At 43.9% G+C, this 24,134-nt stretch overlaps 1 protein-coding gene across 1 annotated transcript in view; it reads left to right on the forward strand.

Annotated features, from left to right (window-relative positions):
* KCNN3 (potassium calcium-activated channel subfamily N member 3) overlaps positions 1 to 24,134 on the forward strand; it is a 66,468-nt gene that overhangs the window by 3,676 nt on the left and 38,658 nt on the right. The window contains exon 2 of the mRNA XM_075193164.1: positions 18,713 to 18,808. Coding sequence (XP_075049265.1) covers positions 18,713 to 18,808 — 96 coding nt within the window. The remainder of the gene's footprint in view (positions 1 to 18,712; positions 18,809 to 24,134) is intronic.

Here is a 24,134-nt window from a genome sequence, read left to right on the forward strand (position 1 = left end):
ATTACAGTATTATATTCAAATGTAGGAGTATTGAGTATTACACTGCTGGACAAGGGAGTATTGGGTATTACAGTATTATATTCACATGTAGGAGTACTGAGTATTACACTGCTAGACCAGAGAGTAATGAGTATTACAGTATTATATTCAAATGTAGGAGTACTGAGTATTACACTGCTTGACCAGGAAGTATTGGGTATTACAGTATTATATTCAAATGTAGGAGTACTGAGTATTACACTGCTTGACCAGGGAGTATTGGGTACTACAGTACTATATTCACATGTAGGAGTACTGAGTATTACACTGCTAGACCAGGGAGTATTAGGTATTACAGTACTATATTCACATGTAGGAGTAATGAGTATTGCACTGCTAGACGAGGGAGTATTGGGTATTACAGTATTATATTCACATGTAGGAGTACTGAGTATTACACTGTTTGACCAGGGAGCATTGGGTATTACAGTAGTAGATTTGCACGTAGGAGTACTGAGTATTATACTGCTAGACCAGGGAGTATTGGGTATTACAGTACTATATTCGCATGTAGGAGTACTATTACACTGCTTGACCAGGGAGTATTGGGTACTACAGTATTATATTCACATGTAGGAGTACTGATTATTACACTGCTACACCAGATAGTATTGAGTATTACAGTATTATATTCAAATGTAGGAGTATTGAGTCTTACACTGCTGGACAAGGGAGTATTGGATATTACAGTATTATATTCACATGTAGGAGTACTGAGTATTACACTGCTTGACCAGGGAGTATTGGGTACTACAGTACTATAGTCACATGTAGGAGTACTGAGTATTACACTGCTTGACCAGGGAGTATTGGGTATTACAGTATTATATTCAAATGTAGGAGTACTGAGTATTATACTGCTTGACCAGGGAGTATTGGGCATTACAGTATTATATTCCCATGTAGGAGTACTGAGTATTATACTGCTAGACCAGGGAGTATTGGGTATTACAGTACTATATTCGCATGTAGGAGTACTGAGTATTACACTGCTTGACCAGGGAGTATTGGGTACTACAGTACTATAGTCACATGTAGGAGTACTGAGTATTACACTGCTTGACCAGGGAGTATTGGGTACTACAGTATTATATTCACATGTAGGAGTACTGAGTATTACACTGCTAGACCAGGGAGTATTGGGTATTATAGTACTATATTCGCATGTAGGAGTACTGCGTATTACACTGCTTGACCAGGGAGTATTGGGTACTACAGTACTATAGTCACATGTAGGAGTACTGAGTATTACACTGCTTGACCAGGGAGTATTGGGTACTACAGTATTATATTCACATGTAGGAGTACTGAGTATTACACTGCTAGACCAGAGAGTATTGAGTATTACAGTATTATATTCACATGTAGGAGTACTGAGTATTACACTGCTAGACCAGGGAGTATTAGGTATTACAGTATTATATTCAAATGTAGGAGTACTGAGTATTACACTGCTAGACCAGGAAGTATTGGGTATTACAGTAATATATTAAAATGTAGGAGTACTAGGTATTATACTGCTAGACCAGGGGGTATTGGGTATTACAGTACTATATTCGCATGTAGGAGTACTGCGTATTACACTGCTTGACCAGGGAGTATTGGGTATTACAGTATTATATTCAAATGTAGGAGTATTGAGTCTTACACTGCTGGACAAGGGAGTATTGGATATTACAGTATTATATTCACATGTAGGAGTACTGAGTATTACACTGCTTGACCAGGGAGTATTGGGTACTACAGTACTATATTCACATGTAGGAGTACTGAGTATTACACTGCTAGACCAGGGAGTATTAGGTATTACAGTACTATATTCACATGTAGGAGTAATGAGTATTGCACTGCTAGACGAGGGAGTATTGGGTATTACAGTATTATATTCACATGTAGGAGTACTGAGTATTACACTGTTTGACCAGGGAGCATTGGGTATTACAGTAGTAGATTCGCACATAGGAGTACTGAGTATAACACTGCTAGACCAGTAAGTATTAGGTATTACAGTATTATATTCAAATGTAGGAGTACTGAGCATTATATTGCTAGACCAGGGAGTATTGGGTATTACAGTACTATATTCACATGTAGGAGTACTGTGTATTACACTGCTTGACCAGGGAGTATTGGGTATTACAGTATTATATTCAAATGTAGGAGTATTGAGTATTACACTGCTAGACCAGGGAGTATTGGGTATTACAGTATTATATTCACATGTAGGAGTACTGAGTATTACACTGCTTGACCAGGGAGTATTGGGTACTACAGTATTATATTCAAATGTAGGAGTACTGAGTATTACACGGCTAGACCAGGGAGTATTGGGTATTAAAGTATTAGATTTGCATGTAGGAGACCTGAGTATAACACTGCTAGATCAGGGAGTACTGGGCATTACAGTATTATATTCAAATGTAGGAGTACTGAGTATTACACTGCTAGACCAGGGAGTCTTGGGTATTACAGTACTATATTCACATGTAGGAGTAATGAGTATTACACTGCTAGACCAGAGAGTATTGGGTATTACAGTACTATATTCGCATGTAGGAGTACTGCGTATTACACTGCTTGACCAGGGAGTATTGGGTATTACAGTATTATATTCAAATGTAGGAGTACTGAGTATTACACTGCTAAACCAGGGAGTATTGGGTATTACAGTACTATATTCACATGTACGAGACCTGAGCATTACATTGCTAGACCAGGAAGTATTTGGTATTACAGTACTATATTCACATGTACGAGACCTGAGTATTACATTGCTAGACCTGGATGTATTAGGTATTACAGTATTATATTCACATGTAGGAGTACGGAGTATAACACTGCTAGACCAGGGAGTATTGGGTATTACAGTATTATATTCAAATGTAGGAGTACTGAGTATTATACTGCTAGACCAGGGAGTATTGGGCATTACAGTATTATATTCACATGTAGGAGTACTGAGTATTATACTGCTAGACCAGGGAGTATTGGGTATTACAGTACTATATTCGCATGTAGGAGTACTGAGTATTACACTGCTTGACCAGGGAGTATTAGGTACTACAGTATTATATTCACATGTAGGAGTACTGAGTATTACACTGCTAGACCAGAGAGTATTGAGTATTACAGTATTATATTCACATATAGGAGTACTGAGTATTGCACTGCTAGACGAGGGAGTATTGGGTATTACAGTATTATATTCACATGTAGGAGTACTGAGTATTACACTGCTAGACCAGGGAGTATTAGGTATTACAGTATTATATTCAAATGTAGGAGTACTGACTATTACACTGCTAGACCAGGAAGTATTGGGTATTACAGTATTATATTCAAATGTAGGAGTACTAGGTATTATACTGCTAGACCAGGGGGTATTGGGTATTACAGTACTATATTCGCATGTAGGAGTACTGCGTATTACACTGCTTGACCAGGGAGTATTGGGTATTACAGTATTATATTCAAATGTAGGAGTATTGAGTATTAGACTGCTAGACAAGGGAGTATTGGGTATTACAGTATTATATTCAAATGTAGGAGTACTGAGTATTGCACTGCTAGACGAGGGAGTATTGGGTATTACAGTATTATATTCACATGTAGGAGTACTGAGTATTACACTGTTTTACCAGGGAGTATTGGGTATTACAGTACTAGATTTGCACGTAGGAGTACTGAGTATAACACTGCTAGACCAGGAAGTATTAGGTATTACAGTATTATATTCAAATGTAGGAGTACTAGGTATTATACTGCTAGACCAGGGGGTATTGGGTATTACAGTACTATATTCACATGTAGGAGTACTGCGTATTACACTACTTGACCAGGGAGTATTGGGTACTACAGTATTATATTCAAATGTAGGAATACTGAGTATTACACGGCTAGACCAGGGAGTATTGGGTATTACAGTATTAGATTTGCATGTAGGAGACCTGAGTATAACACTTCTAGATCAGGGAGTACTGGGCATTACAGTATTATATTCAAATGTAGGAGTACCGAGTATTACACTGTTTGACCAGGGAGTATTGGGTATTACAGTACTATATTCACATTTAGGAGTAATGAGTATTACACTGCTAGACCAGGGAGTATTGGGTATTACAGTACTATATTCACATTTAGGAGTAATGAGTATTACACTGCTAGACCAGGGAGTATTGGGTATTACAGTACTATATTCACATGTAGGAGTACTGAGTATTACACTGCTAGACCAGGGAGTATTAGGTATTACAGTATTATATTCAAATGTAGGAGTACCGAGTATTACACTACTAGACCAGGGAGTATTGGGTATTACAGTATTATATTCAAAGGAGGAGTACTGAGTATTATACTGCTAGACCAGGAAGTATTGGGTATTACAGTATTATATTCACATGTAGGAGTACTGAGTATTACACTGTTTGACCAGGGAGTATTGGGTATTACAGTATTATATTCAAATGTAGGAGTACTGAGTATTATACTGCTAGACCAGGGAGTATTGGGTATTACAGTATTATATTCAAATGTAGGAGTACTGAGTATTACACTGCTAGACCAGGGAGTATTGGGTATTACAGTACTATATTCACATGTACGAGACCTGAGCATTACATTGCTAGACCAGGAAGTATTTGGTATTACAGTACTATATTCACATGTACGAGACCTGAGTATTACATTGCTAGACCTGGAAGTATTGGGTATTACTGTATTATATTCACATGTAGAAGAACTGAGTATTACACTACTAGACCAGGGAGTATTGGGTATTACAGTATTATATTCAAAAGAGGAGTACTGAGTATTATACTGCTAGACCAGGAAGTATTGGGTATTACAGTATTATATTCACATGTAGGAGTACTGAGTATTACACTGTTTGACCAGAGAGTATTGGGTATTCCAGTATTATATTCAAATGTAGGAGTACTGAGTATTACACTGCTAGACCAGGGAGTATTGGGTATTACAGTATTATATTCACATGTAGGAGAGCTGAGTATTACATTGCCAGACCAGGGAGTATTGGGTATTATAAATACTATATTCACATGTAGGAGTACTGAGTATTACACTGCTAGATTGGGTAGTATTGGGTATTACAGTACTATATTCAAATGTAGGAGTACTAAGTATTACACTGCTAGACAATGGATTATTGGGTATTATAGTATTGTATTTGTATTCACATGTAGGAGAGCTGAGTATTACATTGCCAGACCAGGGATTATTAGGTATTACAGTATTATATTCACATGTAGGAGAGCTGAGTATTACATTGCCAGACCAGGGATTATTAGGTATTACAGTATTACATTCACATGTAGGAGAGCTGAGTATTACATTGCCAGACCAGGGAGTATTGGGTATTACAGTATTACATTCACACGTAGGAGTACTGAGTAATTATACTGGTAGACCAGGGAGTATTGGGTATTACAGTATTATATTCACATGTAGAAGAGCTGAGTATTACACTTCTAGACCAGTGAGTATTGGGTATTACAGTATTACATTCACACGTAGGAGAGCTGAGTATTACACTACTAGACCTGGGAGCATTGGGTATTACAGTACTATATTCACATGTAGCAGTACTATTACACTGCTAGAGGTATAAATACAAAGTATAGCACTACCAAAAGAGGGAGTACCTAATGTTTGCCACAGGATTCTAAAAGAGGAGTTAGGTATTTCTGCAGATATAGGCTGTAATCAGAGTTACACATCTGTGCAGCAGTGCACATAGGTTTAAGATATACAGGTGGAGGGCATATGTGTGAGAATATAATAGTAAAGAGTCTGATTTAACTTACGTGTGTTGAAATGGTTTAAAAGCATCTCATTGCACAGCTGGCAGTGTGTGCCTCCAATGAGAGCAATACAAACACAGCACCTCCTTTAAAAGGCAACGTGGGAGTGCCATCTCTCAATCAAGTTAGGGCTGTGGGAGGAGTCTAAACTATTTGAACCTGTCTATTTCTTTTGTACAATGCGACCGATGCCTGACAGTGGCCGGTGTGTAGGGATCTGGTCTCTGTTACTTAAGCATTAGAGTTGACAGGGTGTGCAACTTTACGTTATGACCCTTATGCTAAAGTAACAGACATTGGCCACAGGGGACGGTAGTATGGAGGAGACGTAGCAATGTATGCGCAGGATACAGTAGTACGGAGGAGACGTAGCTATGTAGGCGCAGGATACAGTAGTACCGAGAAGATGTAGTGATGTAGGTGCAGGATACAGTAGTACCGCGGAGACGTAGCGATGTAGGCGCAGGATACAGTAGTACCGTGGAGACGTAGTGAAGTAGGCGCAGGATACAGTAGTACCGCGGAGGCGTAGTGGTGTAGGCGCAGGATACAGTAGTACCGCGGAGGCGTAGTGGTGTAGGCGCAGGATACAGTAGTACCGCGGAGACGTAGTGATGTAAGCGCAGGATACAGTAGTACCGCAGAGACGTAGTGATGTAGGCGCAGGATACAGTAGTACCGCAGAGGCGTAGTTATGTAGGCGCAGGATACAGTAGTACGGAGGAGATGTAGTTATGTAGGCGCAGAATACAGTAGTACCGCGGAGACGTAGTGGTGTAGGCGCAGGATACAGTAGTACCGCGGAGGCGTAGTTATGTAGGCGCAGGATACAGTAGTACCGCAGAGACGTAGTGGTGTAGGCGCAGGATACAGTAGTACCGCGGAGGCGTAGTTATGTAGGCGCAGGATACAGTAGTACGGAGGAGATGTAGTTATGTAGGCGCAGGATACAGTAGTACCGCGGAGACGTAGTGATGTAAGCGCAGGATACAGTAGTACCGCAGAGACGTAGTGATGTAGGCGCAGGATACAGTAGTACCGCAGAGGCGTAGTTATGTAGGCGCAGGATACAGTAGTACGGAGGAGATGTAGTTATGTAGGCGCAGAATACAGTAGTACCGCGGAGACGTAGTGGTGTAGGCGCAGGATACAGTAGTACCGCAGAGACGTAGTGGTGTAGGCGCAGGATACAGTAGTACCGCAGAGACGTAGTGATGTAGGCGCAGGATACAGTAGTACGGAGGAGATGTAGTTATGTAGGCGCAGGATACAGTAGTACCGCAGAGACGTAGTGATGTAGGCGCAGGATACAGTAGTACGGAGGAGATGTAGTTATGTAGGTGCAGGATACAGTAGTACGGAGGAGATGTAGTTATGTAGGCGCAGGATACAGTAGTACCGCAGAGACGTAGTGGTGTAGGCGCAGGATACAGTAGTACCGCAGAGACGTAGTGATGTAGGCGCAGGATACAGTAGTACGGAGGAGATGTAGTTATGTAGGCGCAGGATACAGTAGTACCGCAGAGACGTAGTGATGTAGGCGCAGGATACAGTAGTACGGAGGAGATGTAGTTATGTAGGTGCAGGATACAGTAGTACGGAGGAGATGTAGTTATGTAGGCGCAGGATACAGTAGTACCGCGGAGACGTAGTGGTGTAGGCGCAGGATACAGTGGTACCGAGGAGATGTAGTGATGTAGGCGCAGGATACAGTTACAACATCAGTTATACGAGTATTACAACCTACTTATAAAGATCAGGAGCTTCGCTTTACACTACACATCCCTGAGACGCTGCGTTTGTGTCTTTTCTGTCACATATTTCGGGGTGAAGGGCAGGTGACGCCGTGAAGTCGCCCCAGGGACTGTCTTTGTGTTTGAAGACTTTGGAAACTGAAAATTGCTTCTGTGGGGCCATTAATAGTCTGTACTGTAAACATCTCAGCAAGGGCAGCGGGAATGTTCCTGTTGATGTGCCAAAGTCGGCCCGGGGGCGGGGGGGGGGGGAGGCTGCGAACGTTTATTAATATGTCTATTTACATTCCCACCTATCCTGCACTGTTTTCCCATTACCTGTGGATGATGTGATGCGGGCACCTCTGGGATGAACGCTCTGCCGATGATTTAATCTACGGCTATGGGTTACAGTGCCAGGGACTGACTCAGACCCTGCCGCTGTAATGGTCTAAAACCAGCCACGCTGACTCCATAACGTCTAGGGGCAAGGGGCACTTAGACTACGTTACAGGCTGCCCATTTCCAAATAATGATCGTTCATCCTGGCTATGCAATACTGGTGGTTTTTGGGAGCAACTCGGAGAAGCAATAGGGTTAAAGGTCTTTGCCAAAGTGCAAAACGTGCACCTCCCACAGATCTCACGATATTTGCCCCTGTTCAAGCGTTTGAAAATGGCGGCATGTGCAGGGGTTCAAATATTGGCACCTTCTAATTGGAGGAGCTTGGCGGAGGGGAATATTATTGCTGAGCCCAGGTCAGGTGTAGGAATGCGCTTATTTATGTACCCACAGACACATGAAGATGAGATTATTTAAAAGAGACTAAGCAATAGGGTAAGATGGCCTTCCAAATCCATTTCCTGTCTCACCAATTCTCTGGCGCTACAGCTAGGTGAGTCATGTGACTGTCATGTGACAGGAGGAAGAGAACAGTGACCAATCAGTGTTCTCCACACATGACAACGCCGCCATGGGCAAGATGCACTGAATTTCCCATTTGGAAAAATCCTTGCTCATGGACGGTTTTGGGTTTAGATTCAACTTATTCCAAAAATTGAAAAATAAAATATTCAATACAAAAAAAATAAAAATGCTTTATTCACATTATAATTTTAATCTGTTATGAGATAATTTTATTATATACATCCTATATTATTACACAAGTGTTCTGAAATAGGCTCCCCCATGCAAAAAGTTAACCCTTAACCACCAGGCCAATTTCTCTAAGCTGCCCCGCCGATATTTTCTTGATAAATGGTGGCGATAGGCGTTTTTTTTTATATTGCTGCAATAAGGGGATGATAAAAATAATAAAATAAAAAAAAAAAATTGGTATAGCTGCATTTTGATAAATACCAGCGCGGTTCGGAAGCAGTCTTTCCGAATTGGATTTTCTCTGGAAACCTTTGGTTACCTAGTCAGACCGAGGCAGAGAGAGCTATCTGTATTAATAGTGATCTGTTGCTAGCTGGCATGTCATCATTACATGTGATCAATTGCTTGATTAGGTTATGTCCATTCAGTCTGTCCCCAAGGACCCCGACCAGCCCAGCAAAATTATGTCACGCAATCAATATGGAGAAAGCACTTAGTGCCAAACATATAAAAATGTGCTTGGTTAGACTAAATAATATAATACATACTAAATATATTAAAGCTATATGGTCATTAAGTGGTTAGAGTACACAAAATAACACATGACACATATCTGAACAGACCACGTATAATATATATAATATATTACATTCCCTGCGTGGATTCACCTTTTCCACACGTCAGCACGGAGTCAGCCATCTTTTGACCCGCTATGAATATTCAATGAGCGTAATGATGAAGTTGGCGACCATAGCAAGTACTGGCAGGAGCATGCTCAGTGCGCGCCTGAGAAGCATCCCCCGTGACATCATCCAACGCCAGGAAGCCTGGAAAGCTCCTGATTGGCGATGAATGATCACATGATTTTATAGAGGGAGGGAACGAGAGGCGGCTGGTTTTCTCAAGAATTGATAAGACGTTGGCAAAGAAATTAGCCACTACCAATTCATGCTTAAAAACCCAACTTTCAATAGAGTCTCACAAACTAAAGTACAAGTTGTGTTATAGAAAATAAATACTAACATACACAAATACATAAAAGGTTTTCGGAGGTAAGCTTTCTTAACCGCCGATATGGCATTTGGCGCTGTTTAACACCTTGCGGCTTAAGGCTCTTGCTTTGAGTCTGTAAGCAAGACATGGAGATGTCAACATAAAACTGGACGTTCACATATTTAATCTGTGATGTAAGACATTTAAGGGATGACGTATTGTATTAAATCCTCTCTCCGCAGTCTGCCGACAGCCTACATGTTAAATGGCCAATCTCCTCTCGCCCGTCCCTATGCGACTGTCCCATCCCGCTGCCTGTCTGCAGCGCCGTCAGCCCTATCGCTCATCTGTCAGCGCCGCTAAGATGTTTATATGTAATTAACGGAACAAACCCTAAGGGCTTATCCAATAAAGGAGAAATAAAAGTAGGCATCAGTGCAGGAGAGAGATAACGAATCAGAGTAGAAATCAATTTTTAAAAATAATCAGCTCCTTTGCCGAGGGAAAACCAAAAGGGAATTTATCCAAGACGTAGGACAGATTGTGAGAGAGGGGAGAGCGATGGGACTGGTGGATGGGCTCTGTCGTTTGTTCCTTTGTGGGCCTGACGTGCAGCAATGTAGACGAACCCAACTTCGCAAAGCCACGAAGTCATGCGTAAAAGCACCTGCATTGGTTGGAAAAGCAGACGTGCAATGTCCCAACAGAGCATTTGCGTTGCAGATTGGCACGGTCGTATAATACAGCAATTTGATTGGACTCTTTCAGACTGGGCGATCGGTTGAAAGGTTGGCTTAATAGAAAGAGTTCCCCACGTTTGCCAAAGGGAAGAACCTGAGGGAAGTCCGTCTCGGTGCTCAGGTCACCATGAAGTAAGGAGGAAGACTCAGGGGGGATAGAAGGTAAAAGCGGAGTTTAAGAAGAACACATTTTTCCAGGAGCCACCCCTGTGAACTGGGAACATTCTGTACAATCACAGTATGGAAAATTGTGTGTCAGAGATACACCGACAGCGATGAGAAAACCGCACAGAATTTTTCGTATATCTGCTTGTTTCACTTAAAATGTGATCTGATCTCCACCTAATTCCTAATAATAACGGATACCAATTTGGAGCTATGGTTTATGTAGAGGTGCGTTTGACACCTCAAGCTTCCCGCGTCAGTGTGAAAAGATGCGCACATCATTACTTTGCGCAGATGATTGGATTGGTTACAATGGTGACTAAGCCCCTCCCACTTCGGCCCATGGACACGATTGACAAGGCGCAAGTTTTAAAGTTGCGGTCATGTGAACAAGACAAGGATCATAGACAAGGATCATAGACAAGGATCATAGACAAGGATCCCGCCCAATTAGAACTCACAGTATGTTGCTAGACTCTTAGGGCTAAATTTACTAAGCTGCGGGTTTGAAAAAGTGGGGATGTTGCCTATAGCAACCAATCAGATTCTAGCGATCATTTTGTAGAAGGTACTAAATAAATGAAAGCTAGAATCTGATTGGTTGCTATAGGCAACATCCCCACTTTTTCAAACCTGCAGCTTAGTAAATCTAGCCCTTAGGCTCTATTTCCTGTACTCCAGCGTTTTGTGACGAATCCTTGTGTTTGATCTCTGTCTCGGACCGTTTCACTTCTCTACCGCTCGCTGCTTTTGTACTTCAATTGACCTGGCTTGTTCCGACGCTCCTTGCTGTTCTCCATTTTGGCACCCCACAGATTGACCGTGTACCAGATTCCGAACTGTAGACCCATCTTCTTTTCCTCCACGTGCACCAGCTGTCCCGCCATTGGGGCAGGGCCAGACCCAACCCCCCGGCTGGCGACAGCGAACCCACTAAATTTCCCGGCAACCAGGAGTCGACTTATGTCAACATTCTAACGCCCTGATTGGCTTTACTTTGTCTTGCTCCGCTGTTAATGAGCAGATTGTTCTACGCATCCTCCATAGACTGGGTGAAAGTCTGTTTGATAGTCCTGGATACAGCATCTGAATGAATCTGACAACCCGGAGCGTGTTTCCATGTAAAGCCGACGTGTTTGTCTGTGCAGTCACTGAAGGCCGAATCTATGATGAATCCGTAATGTGTCGTGTAGAACAACGCAGGTGACTCACGATAGGTCACGGCCACAGCGCGCTCTGCCATGTCTGCTAAGCCGTTACCGCACAATCAGGGACCAAGCCGTGGATCTCACTATCTATCTGCGGTTCTCAAGCCTGTCCTTTCATTATTATACTACAGCGCCTACGCATTCCGCGGCGCTGTGTATTGAGGTAGACTGGTGTTACTGACGGGGTCGTACTACTGTTTTCCACCCCACTGGTTCTCCTTGCTCTACAGATATTTATCAAATGGCGATGGAGCTTTTAATTGCTTCGTCCTACACATCAAGGAATCACCGCCAGCGCAGAAAACCCCGCCTTTATACGGGAAGGTCTATTTAACATCACGGCGGTACCTGTACATCAACGGAAGAAAATGATTGAAAAATGCTTTATTATTACATAAAGTATTTTCTCGATGTGTAATGGGTTTTAAAAATGTTAAAAAAATTAATTGTAAATACCTTAATTTATTTATTATTTTATCAGTGCAACTGAAAAGCCAAATATAGGCTTTCGGTCCCGCTGTGCCTGCTAGCCGGCTCCCGAATTTGCATGTCCCCTGAGATATTAACCCCTTACCATTCCGGTCCAGTACCAGCAGTCATGAAATTGGCACAAAATAAGCCCCTAACAATCCGCACAAACCCCGCCCACCCGCTTTGGGACGAAACTTCGCCCAACGTTGTAAGCCCCACCCCCTTTCGCGGCCCTGGAGTCTGTACGGTTATATGCATCTCGGTGCTGGTCTGCCTCAGCCGCATTTGTGTGAACACGCCCTTACTCTCCGATTAATGTGGAGCCCAGCAGTCGGTCGGTTAAACCTAGATGTCAGCAGGATATTTTACGGAGACAGGGAAGATGTGCATCTATTGGCATCGAAAAAAAGGACTTAAAAAAATGTAGGTGCCAGCAGTAATTTTCTGGGCACGCTGGCTGCCTGGCTCTTGCAATATCCCCCAGCCACCAGTGTCTTGCCCAATGTTAGAATATTGAGATATGATAACAGCGTTACCGTTTAAAATAAAGCCTTACGCTCTCTGACCTTTGATTGGAAAATCTCCGAACAACACTGGGAAATTCTAAAGGGCTGGGCGGCAGGAAAAGGGTTAATCCGCCTAGCCGGGATTCACAGTCATTGCATCGGATTTAAATTCATTAGTGTCTATATGAAATCAATATTACGAGTTGCGTGTCGTAAGGGCTGTACTTGTAGAGGGATAGCAGCCATCTTTTCTGACCTACCCAGGTTTCAGGACAAGTGTGATGGTCGAATAATCTGACGGTCACCAAAAGATATCCTGGAGATCTGTCCTGTGACCCAGCCCTCGAATCTGCAGCCCTGGCCTGCGTTGGTATTACAACATTTGCAATCTGCTTTTTGCACGCCGCTTTTACTGTCGTGCATTTGTCTTCTGGTGCGGCTAAAGGGACACAGGATGGGTTTTATGTTTTTTCAGTTGGGGAATAAAAGATAGCGTTTCCTATGGGGTCTATTAGAGCGATATTACTTTCAGAGTTCATTAGTAAAACGAAATATAGGAGTTTCCTGTGTGTTCTGTGGAGATATACGGCCGGGAGCCAGGGAAAATCCTTTCTTCGGTTCCTCCTTATTAATTAGTTGTGCCTAATGAGTTTGCAGAAAAGAGGTGCTATAGAAATTCAGGGTAACTCAAGACTTTCCCCCCAGATTCCCTCTTGGCTTAAGAACCTAGAAATGAAAGAGTTAAACGCTTGCTCTGATAAGAACGGTCAGCGATGAGAATCTGCTCCTCAGGGTAACTCTGCACAAAGGATTTTTCCTGCAAGCTTTGTCATTTTTGGATCGATCAGCTTAGTGGCAGCAGGCGTCTCCTTGTACCTGCCTCTTAAAAATTTCGTTAGCTGTATCTTCATTGCCCACCAGCTCCTATATATCAACTAAGCTCCCCCCGATCACGGTGATAAGGGATAAAACATTCTCTCATCACTGAAAATTATGAAAATGTTGGCGATACTCAACTGTTATTTTAAACCCTAGTTGCCAACTTTACGCCTTGCCGCCTACGGGAGTTCCTGAAATAGTGAAGGTTATAGGTTATAGGTTAAGCGAGGGGAAATTTTCACTATTTTCACCTCACCCCCTGCAGCGCAAAGCTGCTCTCGAGTCATGACACGGCGGGAAGGGGAGGGCCAAAATCAAGCAATTTACAGCAAATCACAATGCCGGCGATTGGCATCATCAAGGCCCCCGTCGGGAGGGGTAAACTTCCCAAAATTCGAGGGTGTGACTCAGCGAGGAGGGATAGGGGGGGCACATATGGACATCAAAAACATTGAATGGATGACCATAGGTCGACTGCCTAGGTTAATGGTAGACCCGGCCTTGGATATATAGAACGAAATGAAAAAAGTCCACTGTTCTTGACGACAATAAGTCTTTTCGCCTCTTCGGCAAATCTGCCAAGTAATGTTTTGTTATGAAAATTTGTTATAATCCTCAGAAGTGCGACGGAAGCTACCAGAGGAGAGCGAGCGGGAGAGAGCTGCTTATTCGTGCCGAGATTCCGCCTATAACCACACCGTCTGTAGCGCTGCCGATGTGCCGCTATCAATAACATCCATCCCATCATTAACAATAATAGATCGATAAGCAAATGATTGAAAGACAGGAAGTGAAGGCAGCAGATGGAACTGGTGCTCCTAAAGGCTCATTTCCCAATGAATAAAAAATATCCCTTTATTTCCCAGTATTCCAGGCATGGCCGGGGGGCACGTAACACCAGGGGGCACGTAACACCGGGGGGCACGTAACACCGGGGGGCACGTAACACCGGTGGGCACGTAACACCGGGGGGCACGTAACACGGGGTGGAATAACACATTTTTAAATTTTTGAATCCAGAGACTCCGGAGTTAAACAAAACAGATATTTTGTGCTTTTATTTATAGGCAGCCAGTTCCAAACCTCTATATCAAGGACCAACAACGATTTATGTCCATGGGGAGGGTTTTATAGACAGCCAGGGGAACAGTCTCAGTCGGAAAGAAGCGACTGTCTAATTACAATTAATTATAACCCTTTTAATGCCGTGACACGGCGGGATGGGACTTGGGGCTGTTAATGGCAGCGCTGGCATAACACCACGGCAATAGGCAGGAAAGATCATTGCAGCGGAGGCAGGGCTGAGCGCTCACATGTGGGCAAGGGCATTGTAATTAATTGCCTTTTGTTTCCCCCCTCCCAACATGTCATTCAGGCTGGCAGGACGCTCTCTGCAGCTGCCTCGCTCACGATGTTCTCATGGAAACACAACTGGTGCTAATCTACTGAGCCGGGTGGATCGGTGTGCAAGAGCCTGCGCTCACTTACCCACCTGTTACACTTAAGCATTCACTGTCCCAACCACCTCCTTACCTTATACCCAGTCTTCACCCTCCTACACTATCGCTCATCTGTGCCACCCTCCTCAAAGGAGGTTCTTAGTGTAGCGCCAACGAAACAAGGAGTTTTAATGCCCCACTGAAGACCCTATCTCTCACTCTCTATTAGGGGGCAACAAAATTCTTTGCTGGCTCGAGTCACGATCAGAGTCATATCCACTATGCAACCTAGACTCCTGCCTAAGACCCATTGGGCAGTGCAGAGCCTGGATAAGTTAATCCCATTTTATGTAGGGTTTTTTTTGGGACAAATTTAGGGGAATAGGGGTCCCAAACTAGTATCTTGCCTAGGGCCCCATGGAGTTCGTATTCATACTTGTCAACTTACTTACATTCCCCTCTAGCAACTGGCAAGCACTTGTAGATGCGGCAATGTGATTTGCTTCATCAGGGCCCGACTCATAGTATAGCGCAGCAGCTTTGTGGCGAAATGCGTCATAAATCAAGGCCTTCGTCCCGCCTTCTTCACTTGAACGTTGGTAGGACGCGAGAGGAAGGCCTGCTCTACCAGTGGTCCAGGAGTGCTACCCAAAATTCTGGAGGCTCCCAGACTTTTGGGAGAGTAGATAGGTATGGTCTTAATCAAACCTTGCTCGGCCTCCCCCAATCCTTCAAATCTCAATGCCAGATTTTTTGGAACTTGAAACGACTGGAGTTGTACTTCATGTATAAGACACAAATCTTTCCCATGTGTCCGTTTCCAGGTGTCTTATACGTCCCACCGAACACCCACTCTGTAATGTCAGGTATGTCCTCTCAGAGCGGCCATGTTGTTGGAGTCCGGCCTTTCACCAATAATTATGTGCAATCAGACCTTTTTACATTAGAGATTAGCTAGCTCTTCTTCCCTGTTGCTGGGAGCCTGATTTACGACCAATTCTCCCTGTTCCTGCAACCGAGGTTGTGAAAATCTATTTCCATTTCTTAATTTCTATACCGCATTATGACGTCACTGTAACCACTGTACGACTGCAATTCATCTTGTAGACACTCTCTCTATGTATTACCCTGTCAGACCGTGGCAGAGCCCAGGCACCAGCCTCTCCTCCTGTATTTATTGAGTGCTATCTGTGAAAAGCGGCCAGGGCTGCGCCAGTTGCATGTTAGGACATGAGACCGCAACACGTAAGCGCGTGTAAAGGATGTATAGCTACATATAATGACTGGATGAGGAATGCTCAGTAGACTTCATGGTCATTAAAGCAACATGTCTAATTTAAGTGCTAAAAACACTGAAGGAAGTCCCTTTCAAGTCTCCCTGTCATCCACCATATTACTCATATACCTGCAACCATTTTCACGGGCACTATGGCTTTCGCCTTTTGACGAATCGGTCCCCTAGTTGTAGCCCCGATTTCCTGCGTCATCTATTACCCCGTTCGTGACTTAAACCCTTGCACATGTCAACTTATATTCAGATCTTCAGCAGTTGCTACCTCACTAGTTGTTGCTGTACGTCCCCCATTTAGACTGTAAGCTCTTTGGTGCAGAGAACGCAGTCTTAATTCACGTTTCCCCTGGCCCTTGTTACTTCCCTTTAGTATAAGATAGAAATAAGGCGCTACGTCCTCCATATCTGCTTCCTCGGACAGCCAAGCTGGCAGTTTTCGATGCTTCCTATACATGGGTAGAACTAGCTACGTTGCCCACCCACCAGATCTGTGCACAATTAGTGACTGTGACATAATCTGTAATGAAGTGGCATAACTAGCGTGTAACGAGTAGCACAGTGGTCAGCACTGCTGTCTCACAGCGCTGGGGTCATGGGTTGGATCCCGACCAGGGTCCTCTCTGTTCAGAGTTTCTATGTTCTCCCCGTGTTTGCGTGGGTTTCCTCCTACGCGCCAAAAAAACATAACTCTAATAATTACATTTGCTGTAATGGTGTCTTCTGGTGAACATAACAGGGATTACTAGTAATATATAAAGTATAATAACTGCTTATACGAGAGTGATAGGTTTGCCTGTCTGCCTGTTGGACCCCTGAAATTCAGGCGTGGAGGGGTTGTGTTTGATGAATGGATGTTCCGCAGGGATATACAGCCAAGATCTCCGTCAGGTCTGACGTGAACATGGTTAATAAAGAGGACGTCTCGCAGCCATGGTCTCTTATGTCTGCAGGTCCCTCAAATCTTGTTATGGGTCATCAGATCTTGTTATGGGTCATCAGATCTTGTTATGGGTCATCAGATCTTGTTATGGGTCATCAGATCTTGTTTTCGGTCATCAGATCTTGTTATGGGTCAGCAGATACCTGAATTGTGCAACAAAGGGGACAACCATGTCACTGTGCTCTGTGCCGTCCACGTGCTTGTTGTGCAACGGATTTAACACAGTCATTTTACAGCTAATGCAGATTTATCACTGCGCTGAATAGGGTTGGGCTGATGCAAAGTGAGCACTACAACAGTTTGCTTAGCGCAACTTGCGGGGAAACTTTCAGCGCAAGGCCAGAGAAGTGGATACACAGGCATACGTGTGTGATTCTGTCACTTACTCTCACATAGAACATCATCATCATCATCATCTATTTATATAGCGCCACTAATTCCGCAGCGCTGTACAGAGAACTCACTCACATCAGTCCCTGCCCCATTGGAGCTTACAGTCTAAATTCCTTAACATACACACACACACACACACACACACACACACACAGACTAGGGTCAATTTGATAGCTGCCAATTAACCTAGCAGTATGTTTTTGGAGTGTAGGAGGAAACCGGAGCACCCGGAGGAAACCCACGCAAACAAGGGGAGAACATACAAACTCCACACAGATAAGGCCATGGTCGCGAATTGAACTCATGACCCCAGTGCTGTGAGGCAGAAGTGCTAACCACTTAGCCACCGTACTGCCCAATATCTTATGTATGTATGGACGTCTCTCGCAAGAAGTTATAAAATCACTATTTTGGGGATAGTATTTCAGGACCTATGTGCCATGTAAAGGTTATTTTTAACCCTCCTGCATATATCTCTGTCTAAAGCAGCCTCCACCTATGTGTAATTCCCTGTATAACATGCCAGGACTCACACTTGCACTGTAGCTACCACAACGCACATTTAGTCATGGCGTAACCACGTATAATTGTTGAGCTACGTCACCCCACAGGGTGCACTGTCACCCATCCCCGGGACTGTCTGTAACTCAGAGCCGGCTGGGATGATCTGGACTAGACCAGGCTATAGTGAAAATGCCACTGCTGCCTTGTGTCATGTCCCTAAATATAATCTAGTCAACACAAAACAAACAATGGCCGAGGGCCAGTCTCCTGCGATCCCTGATGCTTTGTGATTTGTTGGGGGAGACAATCCCCCCCCCCCACAAGATTCCTAGAAGACATTCGGATCAGAGGTAGCTGTAGGGGTAATTCTAGATACTGTTAATGTTGTACACACCCTCAGATCCCGATCGCTAGGGGACCAAATCCTACATTATCTCAGACAGGGGTCTTAATTCCAATGTGTCCTCACTGTTCTTTTCTTTTCCCCCTTGCAGGATTCAATGTTTTCTCTGGCCCTGAAATGCCTTATAAGTTTATCGTCCATCATCCTTCTGGGGCTGATCATTGCTTACCACGCGCGAGAGGTGCAGGTAGGTGACGCTCTCTTATATCCCAACCCATCAGGAATAACACCGATATAGGAAGCCTGCATTTCTGATGGTTCCAGAGTAAGATTCCCCTGCGGAACACTCACTGATAGCCCCCTGATTTTATTCTGAGTATAAACCTCTAACTCATTGGCTGCGGAGACCACGGCAGGGTCACGGATTCCGTTCTTTGAAGTATTCCCGTAGGCTTATTTTTATTCTCTCTCTTCTTCCACTCTCCGACCTCTCCAGAGGCACCGCGGCCCCAGCATGGGGTGTTCTCCAGGCTCAGACAGGTGTCGGACACGTGATGTATGAGCACACAGCTCCAGCGTATGACTAATGGCACACAGCTGGCTCTTTGCTGTACAGATATAGCCGTGCCAACCTGCTAAATCTACTCCTACCAGGCTTGTGTGCGGTGGCTCACCCATTAGCCTCATACTTTTCCGCTGATCATGCATAACACTTATTTAAAGGGGGTTTTCCGGCATCGTACATCAGCAGGACCCTCGTGGTTAGAGAGAGGCGCAGTAGTCACATGTACCCATCACTGAGGACCCCTGCTGGGGTCATGGCGTAATGCAGCGCAGAAGAAGAGGAACCCAATGTACAGCCACTAATCAGTCGTCTCCTGCGTTGCTGGGACTGAAGGATTCTGGGTAGTGCCATACTGATCGCTGAGCGCGACAGAGCTTAAAACAAAAACAGCAGCAAGGGGAGATTGATGGGCACAGAAACAGCCCCCCCCTCTAAAATCCCCCCCATAAAATAACGTAAAATAAAAAAATCTAGAATGTTTCCACAGTATCTCATGTATGGTTGTTGAGCCCAATCAAGGTGATCGATGACTAACTTGGGCCTCGGTGGCGCAAAGTTGTCGGAGGCGGATATTTTGAGGTCTGGAGCAGTGGGCACTAGAGATTGAAATATCCAGTGGAAAATAAGTTTCCAGGTAGAACATAACTTGTTCCTATGTCTTTTACTGAACATCTGTAGCACGGAGTGTAAGTGAATCTATATCCAGTGTGTTTATTGGACTATAGAGAATCAGCTCTACAATATCGGCTTTTGCTGGCTGGACAGCCATGATGATTGGGCAGAGCTATATTGTTTATAATGGAAGCAGAAAAGGCTGATCACATACATGGCTGTCACTATACAGTATATTTACTCAACCCAAGTCAGTGACTCTTGAGTGTGGGATGGATTTTCTTAGAAACATGACAGGATGCAGTGAGTAACTCGCAGATTCCTGAGTAAATAAACCTGTTCTGACAACCGAGGAAAGGCCATTCAGCCTTTGCAGATCGTAGCGCCGAAACACTACTTTTACAAGGTCGCTGCATTTTTCATGCGTTGTCAGGCGCGCGTTAGTGGTCATACGGTAATGTTTAACCGTTATAGCCGACCGTTATAACTAACGTGCATTGTTTACCTGTGAATGCACACGTGAAAGGGCTCTCGGATCCATCTTATATCTAATCGGTGGTCTTCCATTGTGTAGCTGGAGGAGAAACCAAGCCAGGGGGGGTCTGTTATATATTCCGCGCATCTCGGTAAACTCACAAAAAACAAAAACAAAAAAAAGACATCAAGGTCAGAGGAAAAATAAGGGTTATAATAAGTATTATAAATAGATCTGCTTGTTATACTTGCAGATTCGAGCCAAGAAACATCCGTCAGGACGAGAATCCTGATGTGAGAAGACAGAGTGGTACAGAGCAGTTGGCAGGATGGTCCAGTACGCCGAGAACTGGCACACGTCACCCCTGGAGATTAATATCCCCCCTAAAGAGCTCCCAGGGTACATGAAAGCACAGACAATGGTTGGTGGATAGGCTAGGACGGTGTCAGGTGACCTCTGATCGAGCGTTGGCAAATCGCATTCTCCTATAAACAGACTTTGTTGTTTGCCGCTGCAAGAGTTCAGCACAGTACAGCGCTTATGTTTTAGTAAAGTAACATGCAATTGAATATATTGGTCTAGTTTGATTTAGTTGCCTCAAGTTTAACATTTCATTTTACTGTGCAGAAGGTGGCTTGTCCTCTGTAGACATCATACTTGCTGGAGCAAAGTGTTTAACGAAATAATGCAAAAGTGGTCAATTGCAAATGCATTTGTGTGGTTTCCCTCTATTTTAGTTCCTGATCCCTTGAAAAAACTGCATAAAACGAGGGGTTGAGTGTAGTTAAAAAGGGCGTTTAATCTGCTGTTCCGTGCAACCCCACACAATGGACTTCAACCGAATTCCACATCTGACAGCTTAGAGGGGACAGTGTGGATTCACCTCCTGCAATGCTGTGCAAAGTATATTCACCGATCTCTTTTAAAGACATTCCGGGGTAGATTTACTAAACCTTATAAAAAGGAAACGTGGAGGTGTTGCCCATGGCAACCACAGTCTAGATAAATGATAGCTAGAATCTGATTGGCTGCAATGGCCAAAACGTCCACTTTTTGGCGCCATAAGCTGACATTGCAAGACACCGCCATACTTGATCTTCTTACTCGATACCAGACAGGAATAACTCCAGAGAAGCTTTCAATATTATTCCGATCGTCAGGCCCGGAAACTTTAGAAACGTATCTCTGCACTGCACTGGGATCCTGCTGTTTTTCCAGCCATCACATTTGCAGGCGAGAGAGTTTTTTTTTTTTTTGCAAATTTGTGTTCTTTCATTTCTATTTTTTTTTTACAAAACAGAGCAGGCGTAGGCCCCGGCAAACTGCGCTCACCCACGACCTTGCACAATGCCGACGTTACATAAAAGGATTTCAAACAAATAGCTCCGTCTAATTCTAGTATTAGATTGTTCTGAAACAGCTCCCAGGATAAAGCCATCCCACCGAGATCGGGTTCCTAATACCGTGCAACTGGGGAACAGGATTTCCTTCTATACAGACCACCCTATATAATACAGCGTAGGAGTGTAGCATTAAAAAGGCAAATCAGCCACTTTATCAAGCGATGCAAAGCGTTCCTCATTCACCACGACTCCGCTCCACTTCAACCAGAAATCTGTCGTTTTTGGAAAGCTCAGCACCCCGTGAAGACGAGCTTTGTCGTGCTACATAGAGACCGGTGACTTCACAACAATGTCGGGTAGTTCGTTCTATTATTCCCAGATTATTGTCATTCACAAACGACCAACGCGTTGTGCATTGCTTCCTCCAACCCAATGCAACGCTCGGATTTGTATTCAAAGTGGTTTTCCGTCCTTAGATCCAATTAACATTCTGACTGGCAGAGAACAGCTCTATAATAATAAGTTAGCAGTGACACGCTGCAGGCTGCCATATTTCTGAAAGAGTCCACCCCAGTGGAGAAAAAAAAAATTGCAGACAGAAGAGTGGAAAACATTTTTTTAGCTTTTCTGAGTCGATAAACAAACACGTCTCATATGGATATAATAAGCTTGTTGTAATAAAATTAAGAAAATCCTGTTCATTGTGGTATTTGTGTTGAGCAGTTGCATTGCATTGTGGGTAAAAGCATTTAGAAAGAGGAAGGTCGTAGGCCCTGCTTGTTCATAGGCCATATTTTGTAAAGAATTTGAGACCTCAAGAGTTAAACGTTTCAATAACAGACATTGTTTACTCTACCGATACGTAGCACTGTACTCTCCACTTTAAGGCAAACCAACATGGCCGCTCCCCGGCACGAAGTCGTCCGACTTTGATGTCAGTCAATGCAAAATGCTAATTTATTGCTTTCAAAGGCAGAAATGGATGGAATTTTAAAATATAAGCTTCCATTCTTACATGCGTTACATACGTATGGTTGGTTGCCAGGTGTCTTGGTTGACCCAGGAGAGTCACTGAAAATTCTATTTTTCCTAAAACTTAGAAATAGAAGTTGCTGACAATGAGGCATGTCACGGTAAACAACCGTTCGACCCAATGTCACATTAGTGTGTACGCTCTAACGACGAATGATTATCATTCCATTTCATTTGATCTGATTTTATAAAACACACTAAAAATCTTGTTCAATGATAGAACGATGTTGGCCGAAATCTGCAGAAAATATAGGCACTCGGGACCGGCAGTGTCCATAGATCTCTATGGAGTGTGCAGAGTCACCATCTTTTCAGCCGATGGTTAGGACAGATGAAGAGCACAGATCTGAAGGTAAATCTTATAAAACGTGTATCGTGTGTACACAGGAATCCGCATGCTGATCGGGACTTTCAGTCGTTGTTAAAATTGTTAACCATATCGTTCCGTTCTTCTTAGTATACAAGTTTGTTGACAGGAATCAAAACATTGGTTTTCCATCATAATTATTGAGGTCTTTAACTCACGAAAGGTCTGGCCATTAAGGCTACTTAATTTTCTGTTTTAAAAATTCATGCCAGCAGGGGCTGGCTGGCAAATTTTAGCCCGGGGGGGGGAGAATGGGATGTGCAATACTCGGCTCAGCAGCCTATTAGGAACATTTTAAAAGGAAAAAAATTCAGGTAGGCCATTATGGGACTGGCTGGGGGAGTAGATGCCCCCCCAGCCTAACCAGACCTGGTCACATTGCCCTCAGGAGCCCACCTCATCCCTCACACTACCTGCCGTCGCCTGACGCTTGTCCAAAGCGCTCCCTCGCGGCCACATCTCTATATATCCAGAGATGGGCTGGGAAAGAAAATTAATACACTAAGAGCGGGTGGGGGGCTTACTTTAATCCATTGACTGCAATCTCTCTTCTGTTCCATTGTGCGGCGACGGCGAGGGGTGCACTTGCGGCGACCCCAAGAAAACTCCATTTGCACGGTTGCTATGACAACCCAACAGCCCGAGCATTAACTCGATGGGAAGGCCGCTGTCTCTGAAGTGGGAGAAGATTGCTTTAAATAATGAGCCACGGCGCCCTCTGTGCCTCAGATGGTTAGATTTAGGGGCACGTTTCTACACGCGTAGGAAATAATCATTAAAGATGTCTTTATATGCCGTCCGCATAGAGATGGAATCGCTGTCGTGTGTTCCCAGTGTCGGGGAGCCCCCAGTTACCGCTGGTGGGCTCTATGCCAGGACTAAAGACAGCATGAGACATTAGGGGGGTGGGCAGCGCCAGTGGCGGTTGATGGGGTATTCTGGGAATTACAATAATTGCACTTAAATTCACTTATCGCTGCAAAAAACTCAATATCCCTCTATGCTGAAATATCTGAACAGGATGATAAGAACTGGACTTGTGTGTAAAATTCCATTGTGCAGAGTTACACTGAACGTGAGATTCGGGTGTCAAGTGAACTTGTCACCACGTCCTTCAACATTGTTGGGTTTTTTTCTTGCTTTATTACACAGGGGCCTATTTAGTGGGTCCTGGCTTTT

Source organism: Mixophyes fleayi, chromosome 12 (assembly GCF_038048845.1).
Source record: "Mixophyes fleayi isolate aMixFle1 chromosome 12, aMixFle1.hap1, whole genome shotgun sequence".
NCBI classification, from domain to species: Eukaryota; Metazoa; Chordata; class Amphibia; order Anura; family Limnodynastidae; genus Mixophyes; species Mixophyes fleayi.